Source organism: Perognathus longimembris, chromosome 10 (genome assembly GCF_023159225.1).
Source record: "Perognathus longimembris pacificus isolate PPM17 chromosome 10, ASM2315922v1, whole genome shotgun sequence".
Taxonomy (NCBI): domain Eukaryota; kingdom Metazoa; phylum Chordata; class Mammalia; order Rodentia; family Heteromyidae; genus Perognathus; species Perognathus longimembris.
In genome coordinates this window covers 26018631-26041120 of record NC_063170.1, presented here as the reverse complement: position 1 = coordinate 26041120, position 22490 = coordinate 26018631, and the positions used below count along the sequence as shown (strand labels likewise).

Below are 22490 nucleotides of genomic sequence, written 5' to 3'. Positions count from 1 at the left end.
ACTGCCCCAAAGCCCAAAGTGGAACTGTGGCTCAAGGAATAAAATGTTAACATAGAACCAAAAAGTTCAGGGACAGCACCTAGGCTAACTTAAAACCTCAGGACTCTGACCCACACCTTTTACTTTAATCCATCCTGTCAGTATGAATATTACAGTTGTTTACAACTGAATGACAATGTCACCTTGGAATTTATTCTGTTGCTTGAAGTTCCTTGTGTTAGGCAAGTGCAGGTATACATCTTCTCTGTCTCTTTTTCCTTATTCAATGTATATTTTTCTTTAAAGAAAGGAGAAATGGAAAAAATTGGCAACACTAAGATGATAATCATTACTATCAACACTATATTGATTATATATTATATAATGCATATGTATACATATATGCATGCATAAGCATATGTATACATACATGCACATATTTACTAACATTGTCATTTAGTTTTATGTGGTTGGTTTCTTCTGCCTCTCTTGAAGCACTGATTTTTTTCTCTCTGGTCAGCTCCTTATCTTTTGGTAAATCCCCCAAATAGTGAGTGAACAGAATGTTGCCCAGGATTGCTCCCAGAATTCATTACTTTATGCTCCATAGCTTTTCTTTAGACTTTACCCTAGGGTTATATAGGAGAGGCCAGGAAGATTTTTATCCAGTTGGAAAAGAAGGGTTTCCATTGTGATGCTGTAGGTAAGGGAGAAGGCATTTTATTGAGCAGCTATTCAATGCTACATTGTATTATCTTTGCTGTGTACTGGGCTCATTTTGCTCCATAGCGACTGTGGCAGTGTCTGTGACTGCCATGGTGTGAAAACACTGCTGGCGTCTAGTGGATTGAGATAGAAGACTCCTAAGCATATACTACAGTGAAGAGCAGAGACTCTCTGTCCCAGACAGCAGTAGTGCCGAGGATGAGAGCTCTTGGTGTGAATGAAACCTCATTCTGAGACGAATGGTTTAGCCGTTCCTTTCTGTTTATAGGAGATGATGAGGCTGTGTCAGGTTCCCAGTCCATTTCAGTGCAAGGCCGAGTCTTGTCCTTTACTGTAGTTATAAGCATACACTTACTTGTCCAAGTTCCCCTGTTCTCCATGGCTTGAGCTGGAATTTGTCCCAGTTTAGCCACCACATGATGCTTGATAAAAGTGCTTAAGTTCTCTGTGAAGATGGCTACCGTTGAAGTGGTCTGAGTTAGTGAGTACTCTTGGCTAGAGAGCAGAAACTAAGGATTTGTGGTTGTGCTTCCAGGAAAAGGGACCATTAGACATCATTTTAGTCTATATGTTTCATATTCAAAATTGATAACTGTATTCAGAATGTCTACCTGCAGGTTATGGAATACCTGCATATGAGAAGGCATGGTGTCAGAAAAAAATGCTAATATATAGTACCAAAAGCTGCCAGTAGATGGCAGCAAAAGCCTGTGTTTCTCCATAGCATGTTGCCTTACCTGATACTTTAATATAATACCTTCTTTTTCTATTTCAGGTCCAGATATTTGGAAGTTTTAAAACTGGCCTGTATTTACCTACTAGGTTAGTACATTTATAGACTTACAAGAGATTGGACGTTTTCTAGAGTGTAGTGATTTTTGCTGTTGAATATATGTGTAAGGTTAGAAACAGTGCTGGGAGCTCGTGGCTTATGCCTGTAATCCTAGCTATTCAGGAAGCTGAGATCTGATTATTGTAATTCAAAGCTAGCCAAGGTAGGAAAGTCTGAGACTCTTATCTCCATTTAACCACCAAAAATAAAATGGAACTGTGGCTCAAGTAATAGAGCACTATCCTTGAACGCAAAAGCTCAGAGACAGCACCTTGGATCTGAGTTCAAGCCTCAAGACCAGTGCATGCACACACACACTTACACACACACAATTATAACTAGAACAGTGACACTTCTAAAGCAAGTTCATGTACTTGTATCATAATTGTGGTAGCTTAGAGTATTTCATGTAAGTCTTTATCAAAACTGAAATGATAGGGCTGGGGATATGGTTAGTGGCAAGAGAGCTTGCCTCATATACATGAGGCACTGGGTTCGATTCCCCAGCACCACATATACAGAAAACGGCCAGAAGTGGCGCTCTGGCGCTAGTGGCAGAGTGCTAGCCTTGAGCAAAAGGAAGCCAGGGACAGTGCTCAGGCCCTGAGTTCAAGGCCCAGGACTGGCCAAAAAAACAAAAAACAAAAAACTGAAATGATAGAGATAAAAAGGAGCATGTAGTAATGGAACTGGAAATTGGCTATATTGCAGAGGTCTGCTGAGTCCTGTGACTAAGCCAGACACTAAGGTGCTAATGGGCTTTCCTGATAGACTATGGGTTGTTGCAGGTTGCTGCCTCTACTCCAGGATGGGAGGGTTCCTTTTTATTCAGAACTCAGGCAGTTAGGTGCTGTCATAGCATCTGACCCAGAAGTCCAGACCACACAATCTCTTTCCAGGAGGTGTTGGCCTTCCTAGGCCCCTAGTCCCCTTTCAGTTTCCTCCTGAGGGCCTGCTTGGCACACATGTGATTTCATCTACTTTCCTCTAACTCACAGTGTGCTAGAGTAGACAGATCTTAACAACGGCCATTCTTCTAGGGCTCTCTGGCTTATAGCAGCCATAACATAATTCAAGTACATTAATATTTTTCCTTATTTAAGTTCTGCATTTCAGGAGGACCTGAAATTGCTCTCGCCAAAATAATTTTTTTTTTTTTTTTTTTGGCCAGTCCTGGGCCTTGGACTCAGGGCCTGAGCACTGTCCCTGGCTTCTTCCCGCTCAAGGCTAGCACTCTGCCACTTGAGCCACAGCGCCGCTTCTGGCCGTTTTCTGTATATGTGGTGCTGGGGAATCGAACCTAGGGCCTCGTGTATCCGAGGCAGGCACTCTTGCCACGAGGCTATATCCCCAGCCCCCAAAATAATTTTTAAATATGAATAGGTCATACAATCATCATGGCTCCGATTTGGAAATGCATGAAAGAGAAGGAAAAGTCTTAATCCTGCCCTGTCCCCTGGTCCTCTGTGGAGCGTCCTCTAGTACCATTTTCTCACATGCCCTTCTGGAGATACCAGTACACAGAAGGCCGCGTGTGCTTCCACAAACTAGCAGGCATAATGAACCTTGTCCAGATATTAGAGCCTTAAGTTTACCACCAGAGAAAAGCCTTTATCAAAAGGAAATACTAGTATTTTTGAGGTTTTATTTCAGCCAGAATCACCCTAATTCCTAAGTCCTGTGAAATCCCTGAGCAGGAGAGAGTGCCAAAATCAACCATATCACCATCAGTATGTTGGACTTAGTGGGCAGGGTGGGAAATAGGCTCTCGTACATTAACCTGAATGTCAGCTGAACTAAGGATCATGTGTTGCTTTTTCAAACCTTCCATGTGTTCTCTGTGCTAAGTGACATCGATCTTGTGGTGTTTGGGAAGTGGGAGAACCTGCCACTGTGGACCCTGGAAGAAGCTCTTCGGAAACACAAAGTTGCAGATGAGGACTCGGTGAAGGTTCTAGACAAGGCAACTGTAAGTTCTTGTCATTGAACTTCAGGTCTCCAGTTGTCACATGGGAAGTTTAATCTTGAATTTGGGGGACTTGAATTTAGGGTTTGTTTTGCCAGTCCTGAGGCCAAGGGCCTGGGCTTTTTTTGCTCAAGGCTAGTATTCTCCTACTTGAACCACAGCTTCACTTTTGGCTTTTTGCTAATTAATTAGAGATCAGCATCTCATAGACCTTCCTATCTTGGGCTGGCTTTGAACTGTGATCCTTAGATCTCAGTCTCCCGAGTGGCTAGGATTACAGGCATGAGCTGCCTGCTCTTGGCTTAAGACTGATTCTTTCACTCTGTGAATGTCACAGTGGTTGGGCATAAAACATGTTGTTTGAAAAAAGAATAAGCTTGTATTGGCTGTTCATTTCTTTATGAAATAATACTCAACTTTGTTTATATATAATACTCCTTTAGAGATTTCAAGTATAAAAACTATTAAGTACAAATTTCTGTTAAGTAATTTATAGTTACACAGAAGATATTGCTATTCTGTTTTGTTCTGCATTCTTGAAAAAAAATGTGTAACCAATATGTGTAATTATATTTTAGCTATAGCTAGAATGGCCTTTCAACTTACATGGAAGCTCATAGAATAGTAGTAGTTTTTGCACATTAGGTATTTTTAGAGCAAACGTGTATTGTTTTCTTATGAAAAGTTGTTAATTGCTGATGACACTGTTTAGCCAAGCACAAGGCCTTGAGTTCAAACCCAGCATTGTTAAAAAAAAGTGTGTGGGTGTGGGTGTGGGTGTGGGTGTGTGTGGTGTGGTGTGATTCAGGAGTTGAACATTTGCCTAGCATATGCAAGGCCCTGGATTTGATCCCAAGTACTAACAAAAGAAAAAAAAAACACCCTGTTAATTGGAGACCCAATTCTACAAACAGCTTGCTAGCATGTGGTACAGGGTAGAGCATTTTATTTAAGAAATCTTAATATAGCATATAAAATGTTTTATCAGTTTTCATTTGAGAATAAGGCTTATATTTTATCTGCTTTTGTAAGATGAATTTTGGGCCACATACAATGGCCAGTAATGCAAGTGGGTTATTTTGTATATGACTTCAGGACCTTAGCAATTTTTTATTAGAAACAGTGGCAGGATGAAACATTTTATGCCTAATATTCCTAACTCTAGATATACTTAGTTGGAAGCTGTTCTCCAAAGCATGACATAATTTAAAAATTAATCAAAATTCTGAATTAATGTAACTATGTCAGTTAATGTAACTAAAATAATAGATGTACTAATTTGTTTGACATAGTTGCTTCAGTATGCTGTCGACCTTAAGTGTATACAGTATAGCAAAACATAGCAAATGAATTTGGCACATGGTAGCCAGATCATTAGTGGTGGTTTTTTTTGTTTGTTTGTTTTGTTTTTGGGGTTTTTGTTTGTTTTTTTTGCCAGTCCTGGACCTTGGACTCAGGGCCTGAGCACTGTCCCTGGCTTCTTTTTACTCAAGACTAGCACTCTACCTCTTGAGCCACAGTGCCACTTCCGGCTTTTTCTGTTTATATGGTGCTGAGGAATCAAACCCAGAGCTTCATGTATGTGAGGCAAGCACTCTTGCCACTAGGTCATATTCCCAGCCCCTCATTAGTGTTTTAATGTCCACACAAGAGGGTGGAGATTTATGCCTGGTCACCTTTTGTCCCCCAATTTTGCCATTAACTTAGGGGAAATACTTTAACCTTCTCTTTCTTCTCTTTCTAGGTACCTATTATTAAATTAACAGATTCTTTTACTGAAGTCAAAGTTGATATCAGCTTTAATGTCCAGAATGGCGTGAGAGCAGCAGACCTCATCAAAGATTTTACCAAGGTCAGAGAGTCTGTGGGAGCCTAGAGTGAAACTATAGGGAAGGTAGTTCTGTCCTGAGTCCACTGTGGTAGTCTTCTGACTTTCTTCTCCAAGTAGGCTGGTTTTATGTGCATACTTACAGACCAGCGCTTATTTCTTCTGTTCCTGTTCTACCCCCTTGAACCTGCTTGTCACAGTCAGCATTGTAATGTATGTGAGCTGGAGTGAGAGCCAGGGGCTGGGGACACTTTGGAAGACATTCTGTGCTCTAGGGACGTGCAGGCTGAGCTGGTGCTGCTTGCTTGATGCCTGTGTGTTTTTTTTTCATAAACTCAGATTGAGAGCATCCCTTAGAAAACTTTCCTTAAATTTGAATCTCCAAGTCCCTTGTAAGGTGCCTGCAAATTTCCTTGCTCTTCTCTCTTGTTGCAATTATAGTTTATTTGTTCTGCTTTCTTCCAAGACTGGGAAGAATTTGCCAACCTCATCCTCAGAACATTTTGTGTGTATAAACAGCTGCCAGTTTTCTCCAAGCTAAACTGCTCACTGCTTTGGCTGTGTAGTATCTTTTCTGTCCATTCATAATTCTTTTCCTAAGCAGCGGCACAGTTTGTTTCTTTGGTTTTGTTTTCATTTGCTTTGCTGAAGTGAAACAGGCTGACTTGGAATTTGAGATCTCCTGCCTTTAATTTTCTGAGTACTAGGATTTTAGGAGCCCACCAATATCCCCAGCTTCACTTTTTTTTTTTTTTTTAAATTGGTTTTGAGTCTTGAACTCTGGGTCTGGGCACTGTCCCTGAGCTCTTCAACTCAAGGCTAGCACTGTACCACTTGAGCCACAGTGCCACTTCCGCCAGCTTCATTTTTTTGTGTGTATGCATATATAGTTTTTTAATTGTTACTATAAAAGTGATGTACAGAGGAGTTACAGTTAAATGTCAAGAAGTAAGTACATTTCTTTTTGGATAATCACTTCTTCCATTTCTCTCTCTCCCAGTTTTTCCCTCTCATCCCCACCTATAAGTTGTGTGGTTAGTTTTGAGTATAATGTCTAGTGAGTACCATTGCTGCATTTGTTTGACCTTTATCCCTCCATTTCTTCCCAGCTTCACTTTAAAAAATAATAATTATTATTACGTAGTTGTAAAAAGCAGTTACAATCCCGTGTCAGGTTCTGAGTACAGTGAACGTGGTCAAAGTTACCCCTTCATTGTTCTCCTCAAGTTTTTCCCTCTAAGTTTTCTTTTTGGCTTTGTGGTTTTGCTCTTGCTAGGCAGGTACTCTACCAACTTGAGCTATGTCCTCAGCCCTTTTTTGCTCCTTTTGAGATCATCTCACTTTTTGCCCAGGCTGGCCTAGATCTCTTTCTTTACATTTATGCTTCCTGCTGTAGCTGGGATAACAGGTGCAGAACACCATGCCAGCCTTTTCTGTTGAAATTGGGTCTTTAGCATTTTTTTTTTTTTTTTTGGCCCAGGTTGGCCTGGAACTTTTATTCTCCTGATCTCCCACATAGCTGAGATGACAGTCGTATACTACTATACTCGGCTAGCTATTGGTTGAGATCGTGGCCTCATGAACTTTTTGCCCAGGTTAGACTCAAACTGGGATGCTAATCTTACACTCCTCTTAATCTCAGCTCTCAAGTATCCAGAATTACAGGCACAAGTCAGTCTGCCCAGTTTAGTTCTTTTTCTTAAATAGAAACTTTAAGTTGGGTACATGTGGCACATGCTTGTAATCCTAGCTACTCAGAAGGCCAAGACATTGAGGATTATTGTAATTCAAAGTCATCCAAGTGGAAAAGTCCTTAAGACTCCATCTCTAATTAACCAGCAAAAAGGGAGAAGCATGGCTCAAGTAGTAGAGCACTACCTTTGAGCAAGAGACCTTGAGTTCAAACTCCAGTACTTCCAAAAGAGTTCAAAGGAAGGAAAGAAAGAAACTTTAAATTAAATTAAAATTAAAGTGAAGGTTGGGAGGATGATAGTTTAAGGTCAGCCGGAGCAAAAAGTTAGTAAGATCATTTCAGTAAACAAAACATGGTGGTTTTCATCTATAATCCTAGCTACATGGGCTGTTTAGGTAGGGGATCGTTAAAAAGAGGTAGTATCTAGTCTGACTTCAACTGTAATGTTTAATTAAAAAATGCTTTTTCTCCTTGCTTTCTTTCATGGTTGCATTAATAGGATTTGCATCCTAAAAGTCTTAAGCATTTTCTAGGAGTTAAGATGAGAATAGATTATCTCCAGTGATCCTACTGGCTCCACAGAATGGCATTGAGACAACTTCCTAGGGTTGGGCCTGTGTTATTTCCTCTGTGTCCCTAGCCTGAAGGTTGCTGGCTATGTGCATAAGCAAAAGATGGGCTTACACTTCCAGGGTTCTTGGGGGAGCTCTGACCATTATGAGTGAGGTGTGATTGGGAGGGAACATCTTGGGTGGTCAGTGGCCCTTGTGGAAGACAGTGGGCAAGACTTCCCAGTGTCTGAAAGACTAGGTATACAGTGAAGTGCCACCTGAGAAAACCCTCAGCCTCCCACTGCTTGAGGATTTTTGTTGTTGTTGTTAAGACACACAGATACATACATTTAGATATATATGAATATATAGAGTCACCTTCTTACATAACAGATGAAATTTTCAGGAAGGCAGAGAACAATCTTAACAAAAAGCAAAAACAATGCTAGTTGAGTGTCTTAAATATCAACAGACTGTCATCTTGGACTCTGTGTTTCCATGCTCTTGTCCATGCTCTATACTTATAAGTGAGCATCATTGCATATGTAGAAAGCACGTGGCTCATATTTATGTTACTATGGTTCAGATATCAAATGCAAGGAGAAATCCCTTACAGCTTACATTTTTTTTTAAGTTGTTGACCCTTAAGAAAGTTATGCTGGGGCTGGGAAATGTGCCTTATAGGTAGAGTGCTTGTCGAGCATGCATGGACCCCTGGGTTTGATTCCTCAGCACCCCATAAACAGAAAAAGCCAGAAGTGGTGCTGTAGCTCAAGAGGCAGAGTGCTAGCCTTGAGCAAAAGGAAGCCAGGGACAGTGCTCAGGCCCTGAGTCCAAGCCCCCCAGGACTGACAACAAAAAGAAAACAAAGAAAGTTATGCTAGGCTTTTGTGGCTTATGCCTATAATCCTAGCTACTCCGGAGGCTGAGATCTAAGATGATCACAGTTCAAAGCCAGCCCAGACAGGAAAATTCTTGAGACTCTTATCTGTAATTAACCACCCAAAAGCCAGAAGTGATGCTGACTCAAGTGGTAGAGCGCTAACCTTGAACAAAACAAAACAAAAAAACTCCTCAGGGTCAGCATTCAGAGCCTGATTTCAAGCCCCAAGAATGGCACCAAAAATAAAATACAGAAGAATGTGGTATATTTCTATCAAAGTTTGTAATGTAAGGATTAGTGTGTGTCCCTGGGTAAATACCTAGACCTGTTGCTGATAGAGGGAATTGTTAAAAATGCATTTTTGCTTCTCTTTCAGAAATATCCCGTATTGCCATACCTTGTTTTAGTATTGAAACAGTTCTTACTACAGAGGGACCTTAATGAAGTATTTACAGGTGGAATTGGTTCTTACAGTCTCTTTTTAATGGCGGTTAGTTTCCTTCAGGTGAGTTGCATGGGTCACTCTGCTATTGCTCACTGAAGAAAGATGGATAAATCATCTGTGGCAATGATTGGGGGAAACTTTAATTAAATCAAGCTTTTTTGGAATACATCTCTTGATTATTTATGTCCATGGCTCTTTTCTTTAAACTATGTACCTTTTTGTGATTTAACAAGTAAGTATGTAAAAATTCCTAGGAGAGAATATTCATAATTTTTAGTTCCATATGTTCTAAAGTATTTGGGACTTTAGTATAGATGTTATTGTAATAGGGTCCCCCAAGGGAGGGGACCACAATGTAATGGGGTCCAAGGGTGGGGGGATCCCCCATCCCTCCAAGAGTCCACCACTCAGAGACAGTCTTAAGCAAAAAGATGGATTTATTAGGGAAGTATGAAGTATACTGACTGGCCAGGGCCACAGCCCAGACTCGGGAGCTGGGACCGTGCACCCTGGGCCATGCTTGGGGTCAGGTTATAAAGGTAAATACCACATGGCCAAGCCTGCCACATGCAGGTGGCCAATGAGGTTACAACACTTAAAAAGCATGCCAGGTCACATGCAGGTGGCCAGTGGAGTTACAATCTGCCTCGTAGTTACTATTTGAACCAACCTATCATGTTAGTTAGACTTGGAGGGGCTCACATGATGCAGGTGGATATGCCTACTCAAGGGAGGGCACAGGTTTAACCTTGAGCATTCACAATCTTCTCTCAGCGAAGGGGAACTTCCCTAGATCAGGCGGGGGAGATCTTAGTGAAGATGGAATCGGCTTCTGCTCTTTACTAATCTGAGATAGAGTTAATCTGACACCCCTCAACAGCCAATGATGGAGCTGGCCAGATCTGACCTTCATATTACATTCCCCCCCCCCTTTTTTCTTGTACATGAAAATCAAGTCATTGATTTCTCTTTTGGAGAGCTCAATCTTGTCTGGACTGTAAAGTGACTCCACCCACAGGCTGCTGGGGAGAGTAAGGATGAGACAAGTGCCAGTTCTATGGGACTTCTGCTCTTAAGCTTGCATCCAGAAAGAACCTGATTATCTGTGAGGTCCACCCCCAGGACAGCTGCAGGTGTTCTCACCTGTTTAAATCTCCATCCAGTTACCTAGGTAACTGGCACACTTGGTGGCAGTTACATTCTTCCTTTCTCTGAGGTCACACCCTAATCCATCTGGATACTCTAATACACTTGGACACACCTCCCACTCCAAGCATCGCCTGGGAGTGACTCTCTAGCCTGCCACGCATACTTTCCAATTTCCTTAATAGAGCCTGTCAACTCCAGTCAACTCAGAGGAGTAGGAATGTTACCACAGAAAGAATGTCCCCCCCCAAATCTTAGTTTCAGCAGATCCAAGGTGGCCTTCTAGCAGGAATCAGCTGCATGTGATAAAGACCCATCTGCTTTTATCACAGTAGGGGTGCTCAGGGGTGGAGATGTAGATTCTTCCAGATGATGTGATAGGCAGGGGACATGGTGGCAGCAGGCAACAGTGGCTCCAGTAGAATGTCACACCTTCTGCTGGGTTGCATGCAACTTTCTGCATAGACTAGTTAAAGAAATTTAACCTAGGCCTGACTTTAGTGAAGTCTCCTAATATTTTCCTGGTTGCCTTTTAAGTACATTGGCTTTTGCAGGCTGGTGCCCCACTGAATTTCAAGACAGCTTTAGGCAATCAGTGGCCCTTGGGTAATGTTGCCAGGGCAATAACTTTAAATCAGATATTTCCAATAAGGCTAAGAGTTTTTTAGACCAACGTAGAAGGCTTGACCTGTCACCATTTCTCACAAGTTCAGTCTCCACTCCTGTACACTTGTTACCTCTATTTTCCATGCCTCTAGTTTATCCTGCCTCATCTTCCCCAAAACAACTCTGGTCCCTTGATCCTAAAGAAGAGCTGATGGGTGAAGATCATCCATCTTCTGTAACTTCTTTAGGCTGACTCAGGGGCGTTGACCTTACCTAGCCAGGAACCTATAACCTTAGTCTACTTTACCAAGGGGCTGCAGGATCAGATGTCCATTAGGAGCTTTACTCCAAACTGGAACTTACATTTCACATTCAACTCTTAACAACTATACAGACTTCTTCTTGGGCTACAGCAGTGTAGCCTTTTAACATTTTAGTTTGCAAAAGCAGTTTCCTGGCTGGCTGGGGGAAACTGGTCTGTGCTGACCTAACAATGCCCACATTACCTTTGCAGGCCTTTAACAGGTCTCAATAAGGACACAGTCTCAGGTCCACAAGCTTCCTTTTCTGAACAGTTATGCCAGCTCAAAATTCTCACTGCCAATTAGGACTTTTAGCAGATGCAGGGGGTTGGGATTTTAAATTATTCCCCCATTTGACAAAGTTACTACCCACTATCACAGATGATGACCAGCAAGTTCCTGTCCAGTTACAGAGTAGACAGACATGGGCATTAGAAAGGCATTCTTACCAACTATTCTTCTAGGACCTCCTGGCTCTGATTAACTTTTTAAAGGCCAGGCACACATGACTCTTAAGATCTGAAAGCATCTCTGCCATCCAAGCATTGGCTTACTGCCTCTGGATACTCCATATGTCCCGGGAGTGACTTTTCCATTTTTCGGTCACTGGATTTGAACTCAGTGCCTGAGTGCTGTCCCTCAGCTCTTCAGCTCAAGGCTAGCACGCTGCCACTTTGAGCCTCAACACAGCTCACAACTGTTCCCAGAACTCTGCTGGCCAACTAGAGACGAAGTCTCTCACAGGGACCTTTCTCTGCTGGGGCTGGCTTCAAACTACAGATTTCAGATCAATGAGTTTTACAAAAGGCCACTTTACTCCAGTTAAAGCAACAAGGTCACAGAAGTAGTTTTTAAGCATAATCTTACCTGGAACTTATTAAGGGCCAAAGTTACACCTGACAAAGTTGTAGGCATCATCTGTTGTTCTCTCTGGGCCTGTTTGCAATTCTTACAGAAAACCTGCAAGGCAAACTGGAGTAGCAATTAAACAATCATTTTGGTAGCCATAATTTTCCTTTTCTCTCTTTGGAATAATCATTTAGGACAATTTCACTTCCAACTTGCTTATCTAGAAATGCTTTCTTGAGTTACAGAGCCTTTTACTAACCTCTGCTTTAACACAGGCATTCTGAAACCAGGTACTGCCCTTTGCCTCCAGGCTGCCTGTTTTAAAAGAGCCATTTTTTTTTTCTTCAGTCCCAGTTACTACATGAAGACCTTTGAACCCACTCAGGCAGCCCTACAGACGGCCTTTACAGATGGTGCACTTTCCAGCACTCCCTTACAGACAGGCCCACTCAGGCGGCCCCACAGAAGGCCTTTACAGATGGTGCACTTCCCAGCGCACTCTTACACAGGGGCCTACCCAGTCGGGCCCACTCAGGCAGCCCTACAGACAGCCTTTACAGACAGTGCACTTTCCAGTGCACTCTTGTGGAGGGGCCCACTCAGGCGGCCCTACAGATGGCCTTTACAGCCATACAAAGTGGCTCCTGAGTCTGGGTTGCGGCCCTAGCCAGCCAGCCTGCTTTTTATGGTTGCGGTTCCAGCTCCCGGGTCTGGGCCGTGACCCTGGCTGGTCAGTATACTTTTTACTTCCCCAATAAATCCATCTTTTTACTTGATACTGTCTCTGGGTGGTGGACTCTTGGAGGGATGGGGGATCCCCCCACCCTTGGACCCCATTATATTGTGGTCCCCTCCCTTGGAAGATCCCATTACAGATATCATGCAGAAATATGGCCTGATTTCTACAAGCATAAGTAGTAATGTAAATGCCCAAAATAAGACTGTCTCCTATGTAACTAATTGTATGAATTTAGCTGGAATTGAGGCCTGCAGTTAGAGTCTTGGTCTTCTGTATCTGTGTGGTACTGGTTGCCAATGGCCAGACTCTGATGTGAATCAGATGACTTCTCTGATGAGGTGGCCAAGCCCATGCTGTCAGCCGTCCTTTGCCACTCTGCACCCTTGACATTGTACAGTGCTGTCTACAGCAGTCTTTTTACTGCTCTGCCAAACCCAAGTTCTAATACTGATGGTGAAATTAAGTTGCTGTTTAAACCACCTCCTGATAATTTCTTTCTCTTGTTTTAGTTACATCCCAGGGAAGACGCTTGCATCCCCAATACAAACTATGGTGTTCTCTTAATAGAGTTTTTTGAATTATATGGACGGCACTTCAATTATTTAAAGACTGGCATCCGGATAAAGGATGGTGGTTCATATGTGGCCAAAGATGAAGTACAGAAAAATATGCTAGATGGCTATCGGCCGTCAATGCTTTATATTGAAGATCCTTTACAACCAGGTATTGAAATTAGGTAAATTTGTGGGCATGCAGAGAGAGGGTATTGTAGTCACCTTGTTCTTCAGACCTTTTTGTGTATGTGTGCTGGTACTGGGGCTTGAACCCAGGGCCTGAGCACTGTCCTTTAGCTTTTTCACTCAAGGCTAGTCTTCCACTTGAGCCACAGCTCTCCTTCTAGGCTTTTTGGTGGTTACTTGGAGAAAGAGTCTTATAGACTTTTCTTTCCAGGCTGGCTTCAAACTGTGATTCTCAGATCTCAGTCTCCTGAGTAGCTAGGATTACAGGCATGAGTCTCCAGTGCCAAATTTACTTCAGACTTTTTTTTTTGCCAATCTGGACTCAGGGCCTGAGCACTGTCCCTGGCTTCTTTTTGCTCAAGGCTAGCACTCTTACCTCTTGAGCCACAGCGCCCCTTCTGGCCTATTCTGTTTATGTGGTGCTGAGGAATGGAACACATGGTCATGACTTCATGCATGCTAGGCAAGCACTCTACCGCTAAGCCACATTCCCAGCCCACTTCACACTTTTTTAGATGAGAAATGCAGGGTAATTTCTGATTATACTTATTTCCCAGAAACACCCTCTAGATTTCCAGATGAGTTGAGAGTAGAACCCATTTGACTTTTAGGAGCCACAGAAGATAGCTGTCCCTTGTGGTGGGGATCATGTGCATGCCCTGCACGGCTACTTTTCTTTTGTTTTGGGGCTCATTGTTGTGATTGCAACTAGCTGTCATTGGGAGCCTTAGTTACTCGGACATCCTCAGGGGCAATGAGCATGTAAGTGGGTCTCCGTCGTGAGCAGAGAGGTCCAGGGAGGCCCTTTGACCACTTCTCCGCTTTAATGTAGTCTCCTATGTTTTTTCAAGCTTTGTGGTGGCTTACAAGTGAACAGAAAACAAATTCCTTTTGTGAAGTTGTATTTATTTGCTTCTGTGTCAGTTTTTCTGCACAATATTTTTTCCTGATCAAATTACCAAATGTTTAGATTCTGTGTTGTTGGCATTAGTGCAAATGCTATTACTTATTTTCCTTTTTTGCCAGTCCTGGGCCTTGGACTCAAGGCCTGAGCACTGTCCTTGGCTTCTTCTTTGCCACTTGAGCCACAGTGCCATTTCTGGTCATTTCCTATGTATGTGGTGTTGAGGAATCGAACCCATGGCTTCATGTATATGAGGCAATCACTCTTGCCACTAGGCCATATTCCCAGCTATTACTTATTTTCTGTAATGTGTAACTTTGAAAATGAGTAAGGAAAGAAGAGTGAAGACACACTAATTGCTCAGGATCCCTCTCCTGGCTCACTCAGCTGCCTTTTAAAGTTGAAGAAATAATTTTTTGGGAGCTCATGCTACATAACAGTACTATGCAAGCACATGAAGATTTTCAGTAAGCTTTCTAGGAGCCCATAATTTAGTGCGGGAAATGCGTATGTACTTAGTTAAAAAAAAAACAGACAAAAACTCCACAAACAAATGAGCAATTTGTAATTTAGCTTAGCTTTATCTAAGGAGAGAACAGGACTTTGGTTTGCATGACTGTGTATATGTGTACTAGGAGAGTCTTTGTTGGGCACCGTGCATGTAGGCATTAGGAGTGACACTGCTGTGTGTTCAGATACCAGGTAGCTAAGGGAATGACTGCCAGCTCAGCCCCTGGTGTACCTCCTAGCTCTCCTGGAAGAGAGATCATCTGCATTCATTTAGATTAGGCAGCAGTCAAGCTTACTACTTTGTATGTTTATTTCTCTTAAAGGTAATGATGTTGGAAGGAGCTCATATGGGGCCATGCAAGTGAAACAGGCCTTTGATTATGCCTACGTTGTTTTGAGTCATGCTGTATCGCCAATAGCAAAGTACTATCCCAACAATGAAACTGAGAGGTAAAAATCTACCTAAAGTCAGTCTTGTGTCAGAATTGCTTGTAGCTTTTTATTGTCGTGTTAATGTACCCTCTCATTTTTTAAACCCACACAGTATATTAGGTAGAATAATTAGAGTGACGGATGAAGTTGCCACATATAGAGACTGGATATCCAAGCAGTGGGGTTTACAGAATAGACCCGAGCCTTCGTGCAATGGTAAGACTTATTCTTTGATTGATTGACCAGGTCTTAGAGGCTTTTCTGTGTTGTGTGTATTTAATGGGAAGAAACGTTTTCCAATCTTTTGCCACTCTTTCAGGAAATGGTGTTACCTTGATAGTAGATACTCAGCAGTTAGATAAATGTAATAATAATCTGTCTGAAGAAAATGAAGCCCTTGGAAAATGTAGAAGTAAAACTTCGGAATCTCTTAGTAAACACTCTTCAAACTCTTCATCAGGTCCAGTGTCGTCCTCTTCCGCCACGCAGTCCAGCTCTAGTGACGTTGTAAGTATGACGCACAGCTCTGCTTACCTGTTCTCTGGCTGGGGTGGGCATTCCAGAGGGTGGAGGCTGTTGCTTTCCACTTGGTACTAGAAAACTTAAATAGCTTTCACACTTGAACTTCAATATAATATTTGCTTAAGAATAAGTTCAAGCCAGAAGCCATCATTACAGGCTCATGCTCAGGAGGCTCACATCTGAGGGTTGCAGTTGGAAGCCAGTCTGGGCAGGAAAATCTGTGAGGCTCTTTAATGTCCAATTAATCACCACCAAAAGCAAGAAGTGGAGTTGTGGCTCAAGTGGGTACAGCACTAGATAAAATAAAAAAAGTTCAGGGACAGTGCTCAGTCCCTGAGTACAAGCCCCAGGAATTCCCTCCCCCCCCCAAAAAAAAACCCAGAAAAATTTCAAATTATAGCCGTTTTAGTGACATCTGCATACTTACCTTCAACATTTTCCTTGCTTATCACATACTTGTCCGTCCACACCTCTACCAGTTTGTCTTATTCCTTGGTCCTTTCAAAGGAGATTGCAAATGTTGGTACACTTCTCTCATAAGTCACACTTCAGTATTTGCTTATACTTGTTTGTCTTGATATAAAGAGAATGCTAGTTTTGTATTCAGTTTTTATCAGATGCCTTCAGATCTGCACCCCAGAATTCCACTAAGATATGGAGTGTTTCTATCACCCCAGGGTGCTCTAAAGACTCCTGGTCCACAGTCCCCAGTCCTCCTCAGAGGGAACCACTGACCACTTGTAACAGTGTGCACCTCATTTGCTTGAGAATTGCATGGCAAATGAGATCATGCAGCATATATGGCCTTTTGAACTCAAAATACTGTTTTGGATCTTGATTTAATATCTAAAAGCAAACATAATGTGCATATCATGATGTTTACCATTAAAGTGCACAACTCAGTGGTTTTTGATATATTTAATATTGACAGTGTTCTATAGTGACATTAATTCATGTTTCCATCATCCCTAGAAAGAACCCCTGTCCTTTCCCAGTCTTACCTCATATCCATTTTACTTCTAACCTGTTCCATTACCTCTTTTTTTTTTTTTTTTTTTTTTTTTTTTTTTTTTTTTTGCCAGTCCTGGGCCTTGGACTCAGGGCCTGAGCACTGGCCATAGCTTCTTTTTGTTCAAGGCTAGCCCTCTGCCACTTGAGCCACAGGGTCACTTCTGGCCATTTTCTATATATGTGGTGCTGGGGAAACGAACTCTGGGCTACATGTGTAGGAGGCAAGCACTCTTGCCACTAGGCCATATTCCCAGCCCACCATTACCTCTTACCTTAGTTTATGTCTCTTTCTTTCCTCCTTTCTTTCTCACTTTCTTTTTCTTTCTCTTTCCCCCCTTCCCTCCCTCCCTTCTGTTCTCTGTTCTTTCTTTCATCAAGGGGCTTGAATTTAGCCTGGGCACTGTCACTGAGCTCTTTCACTGAAGGCTAGTATTCCACCATTTTAAGCCATAGCTGTACTTCCAGTTTTCTGGTCATTATTTGGAGATAAGAGTCTCATGGACTTTCCTACCCAGGCTGGCTTTGAACTGTGATCCTCAAATCTCAGCCTCCTGACTAGAGAGGATTACAGACCTGAGCCATTGGCACCCAGCTTATATTAGTTTTGTTGTTGTTGACATAAAATTTAAGGTTATTTAATTAAGACTTAAAATGAGGTCCACATATTATTTAAAATTTGAATTCATAAAGTGTATAACATAAAATATAGGTGTATAAGGGACTTAATTATGACCACATATCACTATCTAGTCATAAGTATATATAGGAAGTCTCCCAATGTACTTCCTGAGTCCTAGAGAGGTGTTCTGGAGTGTAGATGACCGCTAGATGACCCATGCACAAAGTGCAGGAGCAGAGACAGCCTCAAAAGTGGAGAACTTAGGGGGCGAATTAATGTGACTGAGATGTCAGATCTTGTCCTCAAGTGAATGGGTCCCTGTATTCATGGCCTAGACAGCTCAAGAAGCAGCTGGGGCTTGTTCCCCTGTTCTGAAGAAGTCTCTACCCATATACTTGGTTAGAGGGATATGTCACCCCAAATTCTCAGAGAATGAGCTACTAAAGCCTATTGTATTTTTGACTAAAGATAGTCAAGACTGGGACTGGTACTCTTTACCCTCTTTCCATGCTACTGTGCTTTGTTTTCTGCAAATAAAAATGCCAATCAGAGTTTGTGTGAGCGCCTTCACACAAGTTAATTAATAAATCGGATATGGGTAGAGGGCTTAACAATGAGCAGAAGCCCTCTAGTAAAATAAGTGACTTGAAGTGACAAGTTCTAAAAATAAAAAGCCCTCACTGGGCCTCCTCAATTTATTTCAGTTTAGAGTATATAGGCAAAGTTGCTTTCCTTTCTGAATATTGAATATGTAAATTACTAATATGGCACAGAGTAACTCATGTGACTTGCATTAGGATTCTGACGCAACACCATGCAAAACCCCAAAACAGCTGCTCTGCCGTCCATCCACGGGCAGCCGAGTAGGGTCACAGGATGTATCCTTGGAGTCCTCTCCTACAGTTGGGAAAATGCAGAGTACCCAGACCTCTAATACATCCAACAGCACCAACAAATCGCAGGTATGTGGAATTGGCCATTATAATTGTTTTCAGTACAAAAATAGTTTAAATTAAAAAAATAGTTAAAATTTCTGACATGTGAACAATGATTATGTTGATTGTGAAGACAATTTTAGGTTAAAGAACAAATGTGTTTTGTCCTAAGAGCTTCCATAGCATGACAGTGCTTCTAATAAATACCAGGATGTCCTGAGGATCTTTATAAGACACCATTGCAACAAAAGCCTTTGTGGGAATCTGGTGTCCAGCCATAATGAGATGTCCCAATCAAGCTGCCTTATTACAGATTCAGCATAAAAAGTTACATGGGCTGAGGATGTAGCTCAGTAGTAGAACACGTTTTTTGCACTCAAGAGGCCCTAGGTTCAATCCCTTACACACACAGTTACAAAAAGTTTTATTTGTGCTTGAAATGAACTGCATGAAGTTTTTGCCTGACTTTTTTTTAGCAGTGTTATACATACTGGAAGTGTTCATATTTGTACCTGTTGCCCATGCTGAGTCATAGATGGCTGTGAAGCATGGTCAATGAATTGACATTAGATTTGACTTAATAGGCCAAAGGGATCATTTTACATTTTGTGCTTAAAGTTATTATTAACCATGAACAAATCAAAATAAGGGGAAGAAACCCTTAGTACTGGGCTGTGGCTTAATGTCCTTTCACCGTACCAAGTACAGCTGGGACCCTAGGAAAAGGCTGCTTGGGCAGAGCAGAGATGACTGGGTCCTTAGTCGCCTTCGATCAGATACGACGTGATGAATCCACTCCACCTCTACAGTTCTAGCCATGTGCACCAAATGCAGAGTGGTGGCATTATCAGTGACAGGCCTGATGGAAGAGCCTGGCATCTGGAGGAAGCCACCTGTAGCTGGGTGCAGGGTGATACTGAAGCAGAGCAGCCAGCCACATTGCTCCTGACCTGGCCGCGCATCTTTTCCAGGCATGTTGCTTAGGTCTCTTGAGAATTCTTTTACATTCTGCACAAGAAGAGTAGTGGTCTATTTTTTTGTTGTTTTTTCAGAAAAACTAGCCCTTTAGTTTAATCCTCTTTTTTATGCCTGCTAGAAAGGTCAGTGTTGAGTGTGGTAACTCTCATCTGCAAATTTCTAGTTTGGAAAGTCTATTTTGATACCAGATTTGCCAGTCTGCAATACTGATGTCTTTCTGACCGCTTTCTCTTTCTGCAGCATGGATCAGCAAGGCTCTTTCGTTCCTCCAGCAAAGGCTTCCAAGGTACAGCTCAAACAAGCCATGGTTCCTTGATGACAAACAAACAGCATCAAGGCAAATCCAATAACCAGTATTACCATGGCAAAAAGAGGAAACACAAGAGGGACGCGCCCCTCTCAGACCTTTGTAGATAGTCGGCGCTGTGCGACGGACTGATTCTGTGTTCAGTGATCTCGTGCTCAGGACAGTCACGCAGGGACTCCTGGGGACAGCAGGAGCCTCGCACTGTTCAGACGTTGATTTAGCAACTGCGTTTTTTCCCAGCTCGCCACGGAACGGATCATGAAGACTGACAACTGCAAAAACAAAAAACAAGCAAAAAGGGGGGTGGGGGAAGGCTGCTTATCTGATAAGTCATATGCTCCAACAGGGTCATTTTAAGATTTAAAGCTTGAATGTAAAATAAATATATTTCTCATTGGCTTTATGCAGAGTTATAGGAAGTAGTATTCAGTGTGGGTAGGATGATAGAAACAAGAAACAGTTTCAGAGGATGGGGTGGGAAGGAAACGAGAGTATCTTATAGGAAGTCCAGATTCCAAAGGGGAAAGTGACCTGTGCATGTTTGTTTTTTTTTAATATTTTTGCATATATTTACCATTTTATTGTGTGTATATATAGAAGAGCATATAGGAAATTGATATTTGTAATAGTGGATTTGTTAATACTTTTTACATAACATTACTGTTTGAATTGTAAACAGATTTTTTTCTCAGGATTAGTTTGAAGAATAATCTGAATTGCCATCCCAATGTCCACACAGGGAAGGGATTAGCTCTGCTACTCAATTTATTCTCCTCAGCATTGAAGTGACTTCATAGAATCCTTGTGACCTGCTGCAAAATGTTTTCCTCTCTAGCGAAAAGGTTTATGGTGGCAAATGACATTTATTTTGTAAAAAGAAATGTACTATGTACTTTTGTGTAAACACTGAAAAGTCTCTATTCATCTCTGAGAATTAACTTGCAACTGTTTTCTATCGTGCTGTCTTCTTGGGCAATGGGCAATTACATGACTGTGTTTGTTTCCTTTGCAGTCACCCCCCTCTCTCTCCCGTACCCTCCCTCCCAAGCTTCTTCCTACTAGGAGAGTAAAGGCCACCGGGTCTGCTCTGTGCTCTGTTCCCATCTCAGTGAGACCTTGAGCTCACAGACTGCATGCGGCCGCTCTACCCTGTGTGCTACGTGTGCTTTGTGTCTCATCTCTTTTCACTTCACACTCACTACAGTAGGAGGGAATAACCGTATGCAGCTTTAATTAAATCACACTATAAAACTATTTTCTTATACTCCACTTTATGCTTTTGGTATTGTTGATCTTTAAAAATTAAATGGTCTTTGATAATGGATCTATTTTGTATTGCCTTATTAAGACCAAATACTTCTTGTCATCCCATTCTTTATCCTCTACTTTCATGGAGTTGTCTTTAATTAAAACTTTTTTAAACATTGGCTTGTTTTAATCATACTGTAAATTTTGGTTGTGGTCAGCTTTGAGTGCAAATGAGATGTATAATTCTGTTTTTCATCACCTGTTGAGTTTGAAACTCAATTGGGAATATTTAATATAATGGAATGTAAGTGGCATTTCTGAAAATGCTTTCTTCTAAGGTGAAGATCCTTGTCAATGTGTGACTGTTAAATGTGGCCATGTCTGAGATGAGATTCTTTGATATATATGTGTGTGTATATACGTATACACACACGTATATACATGTATGAAGGACTACTGGCTTTTAGGAGTTTGTTTTATATACATTTATGAAATACTGAAGACCAATTAGACCAGTAATGGACACTTAGTGCAACCTTTTATAATGAGAATAATGCTAAAAGTAAGACCAAAACTGGTATCATCACTGAAATTAACAATTTCCAATATGTTCATATTTTAATTCGCAATGAAAAAAATATGTTCCACAACTGGAAACTCATAGTACTTGTGTAAACCGTGGGAGATTTTAAATGTGATCTTATTTTGACAATGTTTTAGAGTCACATTTTATTCTGATCAGAATTTTTATTAAGATGTTGAAGCTTTTGTTTTTTTGAAACTAGTTTGTCATAACATATTGTGCATAATCACAGTATTTATTTTGTAGGACTATTGTGAATGTGTAGACTTATGTTTACTGCTAAGGGAACAATTATTTATAAAATAATATTAAATCCAGTATTAGCTGCCTATTTCAGACACTTAATACTCACAGAGATCCATGTTACATTTACCACACTGAAGTTTGTTTTTAAAGAATCACCCTCATTGTTGAAAGTAAATGTACTCTTAGGGTGCGAATATTAGTGTTCCAATAAGCATGTGATTATATTGAGGCGGTGGTAGCGGGAAGGTAATCTTGATTCCATTGGGAATCTTAGGTTTTCGTAAATTTATTGGGAAAATAGTTTTTCCTGTACTGCTGAAGTTTCTTTTTGGTAAACAGTATCTTTCTAAAAGAAAAAGCATGAAGGAGAACTTGAGGTGTGTATACATTTCCTCAATGACCAGCATTGTATTCGTGAATACTGTGTATCTTGCGATGAACAGTGTGGACACTGTTCAGTTTTCAATCTGAAGTAAAATACTTTCAAGAACTTTTAGTTTGCCTGCTCATTTGTTTTGTGCATTTCATCTCTATATTTAAATTTTTCAGTTTCAATACTTTCTACAGAGACTTTGTGACTATCTCGGAAGTGTGTCATTTAAATATTACAGCCCATCCACACCCATGACTATAACTAGAAGGGGGTATTACAGGTTCTGCCCCACTGTGCCGACATATGTTTGGTAGTCATGGGAGTGTGTCTTAAGAACCATTTAAACCCTGCTTTATGAAAGGTGCTGGTGGCTGGGAGGGTGTCTGCCCAAACCTGATACAGAAGGAAGATCCATTTTTTTCCTCTCTAGTTACAGTGTCCCTGAAGGTGCCTGGTCTTTCCTGTGTTTGTTGGTTTGGTGGTGTTACCCATGGATTTCAGATTCACCATTGATTTGTAGGGTCTATGATATTTAAT

At 41.5% G+C, this 22490-nt stretch overlaps 1 protein-coding gene across 3 annotated transcripts in view; it reads left to right on the top strand.

Moving 5' to 3' along the window:
• Positions 1-22076, top strand: part of Tent4b (terminal nucleotidyltransferase 4B) — a 63700-nt gene extending 41624 nt beyond the window's left edge. For 2 of the 3 annotated variants that reach the window (XM_048355649.1, XM_048355648.1), the window contains 10 exons: positions 1481-1527; positions 3386-3506; positions 5248-5355; positions 8835-8963; positions 13055-13268; positions 15023-15149; positions 15244-15347; positions 15451-15638; positions 18081-18245; positions 19437-22076. In XM_048355649.1, coding sequence (XP_048211606.1) covers positions 1481-1527; positions 3386-3506; positions 5248-5355; positions 8835-8963; positions 13055-13268; positions 15023-15149; positions 15244-15347; positions 15451-15638; positions 18081-18245; positions 19437-19613 — 1380 coding nt within the window. In that variant the 3' untranslated portion in view covers positions 19614-22076. The remainder of the gene's footprint in view (positions 1-1480; positions 1528-3385; positions 3507-5247; positions 5356-8834; positions 8964-13054; positions 13269-15022; positions 15150-15243; positions 15348-15450; positions 15639-18080; positions 18246-19436) is intronic. The other variant, XM_048355651.1, reaches the window with a different exon arrangement.
• The last annotated feature ends 414 nt before the right edge of the window (positions 22077-22490 follow it).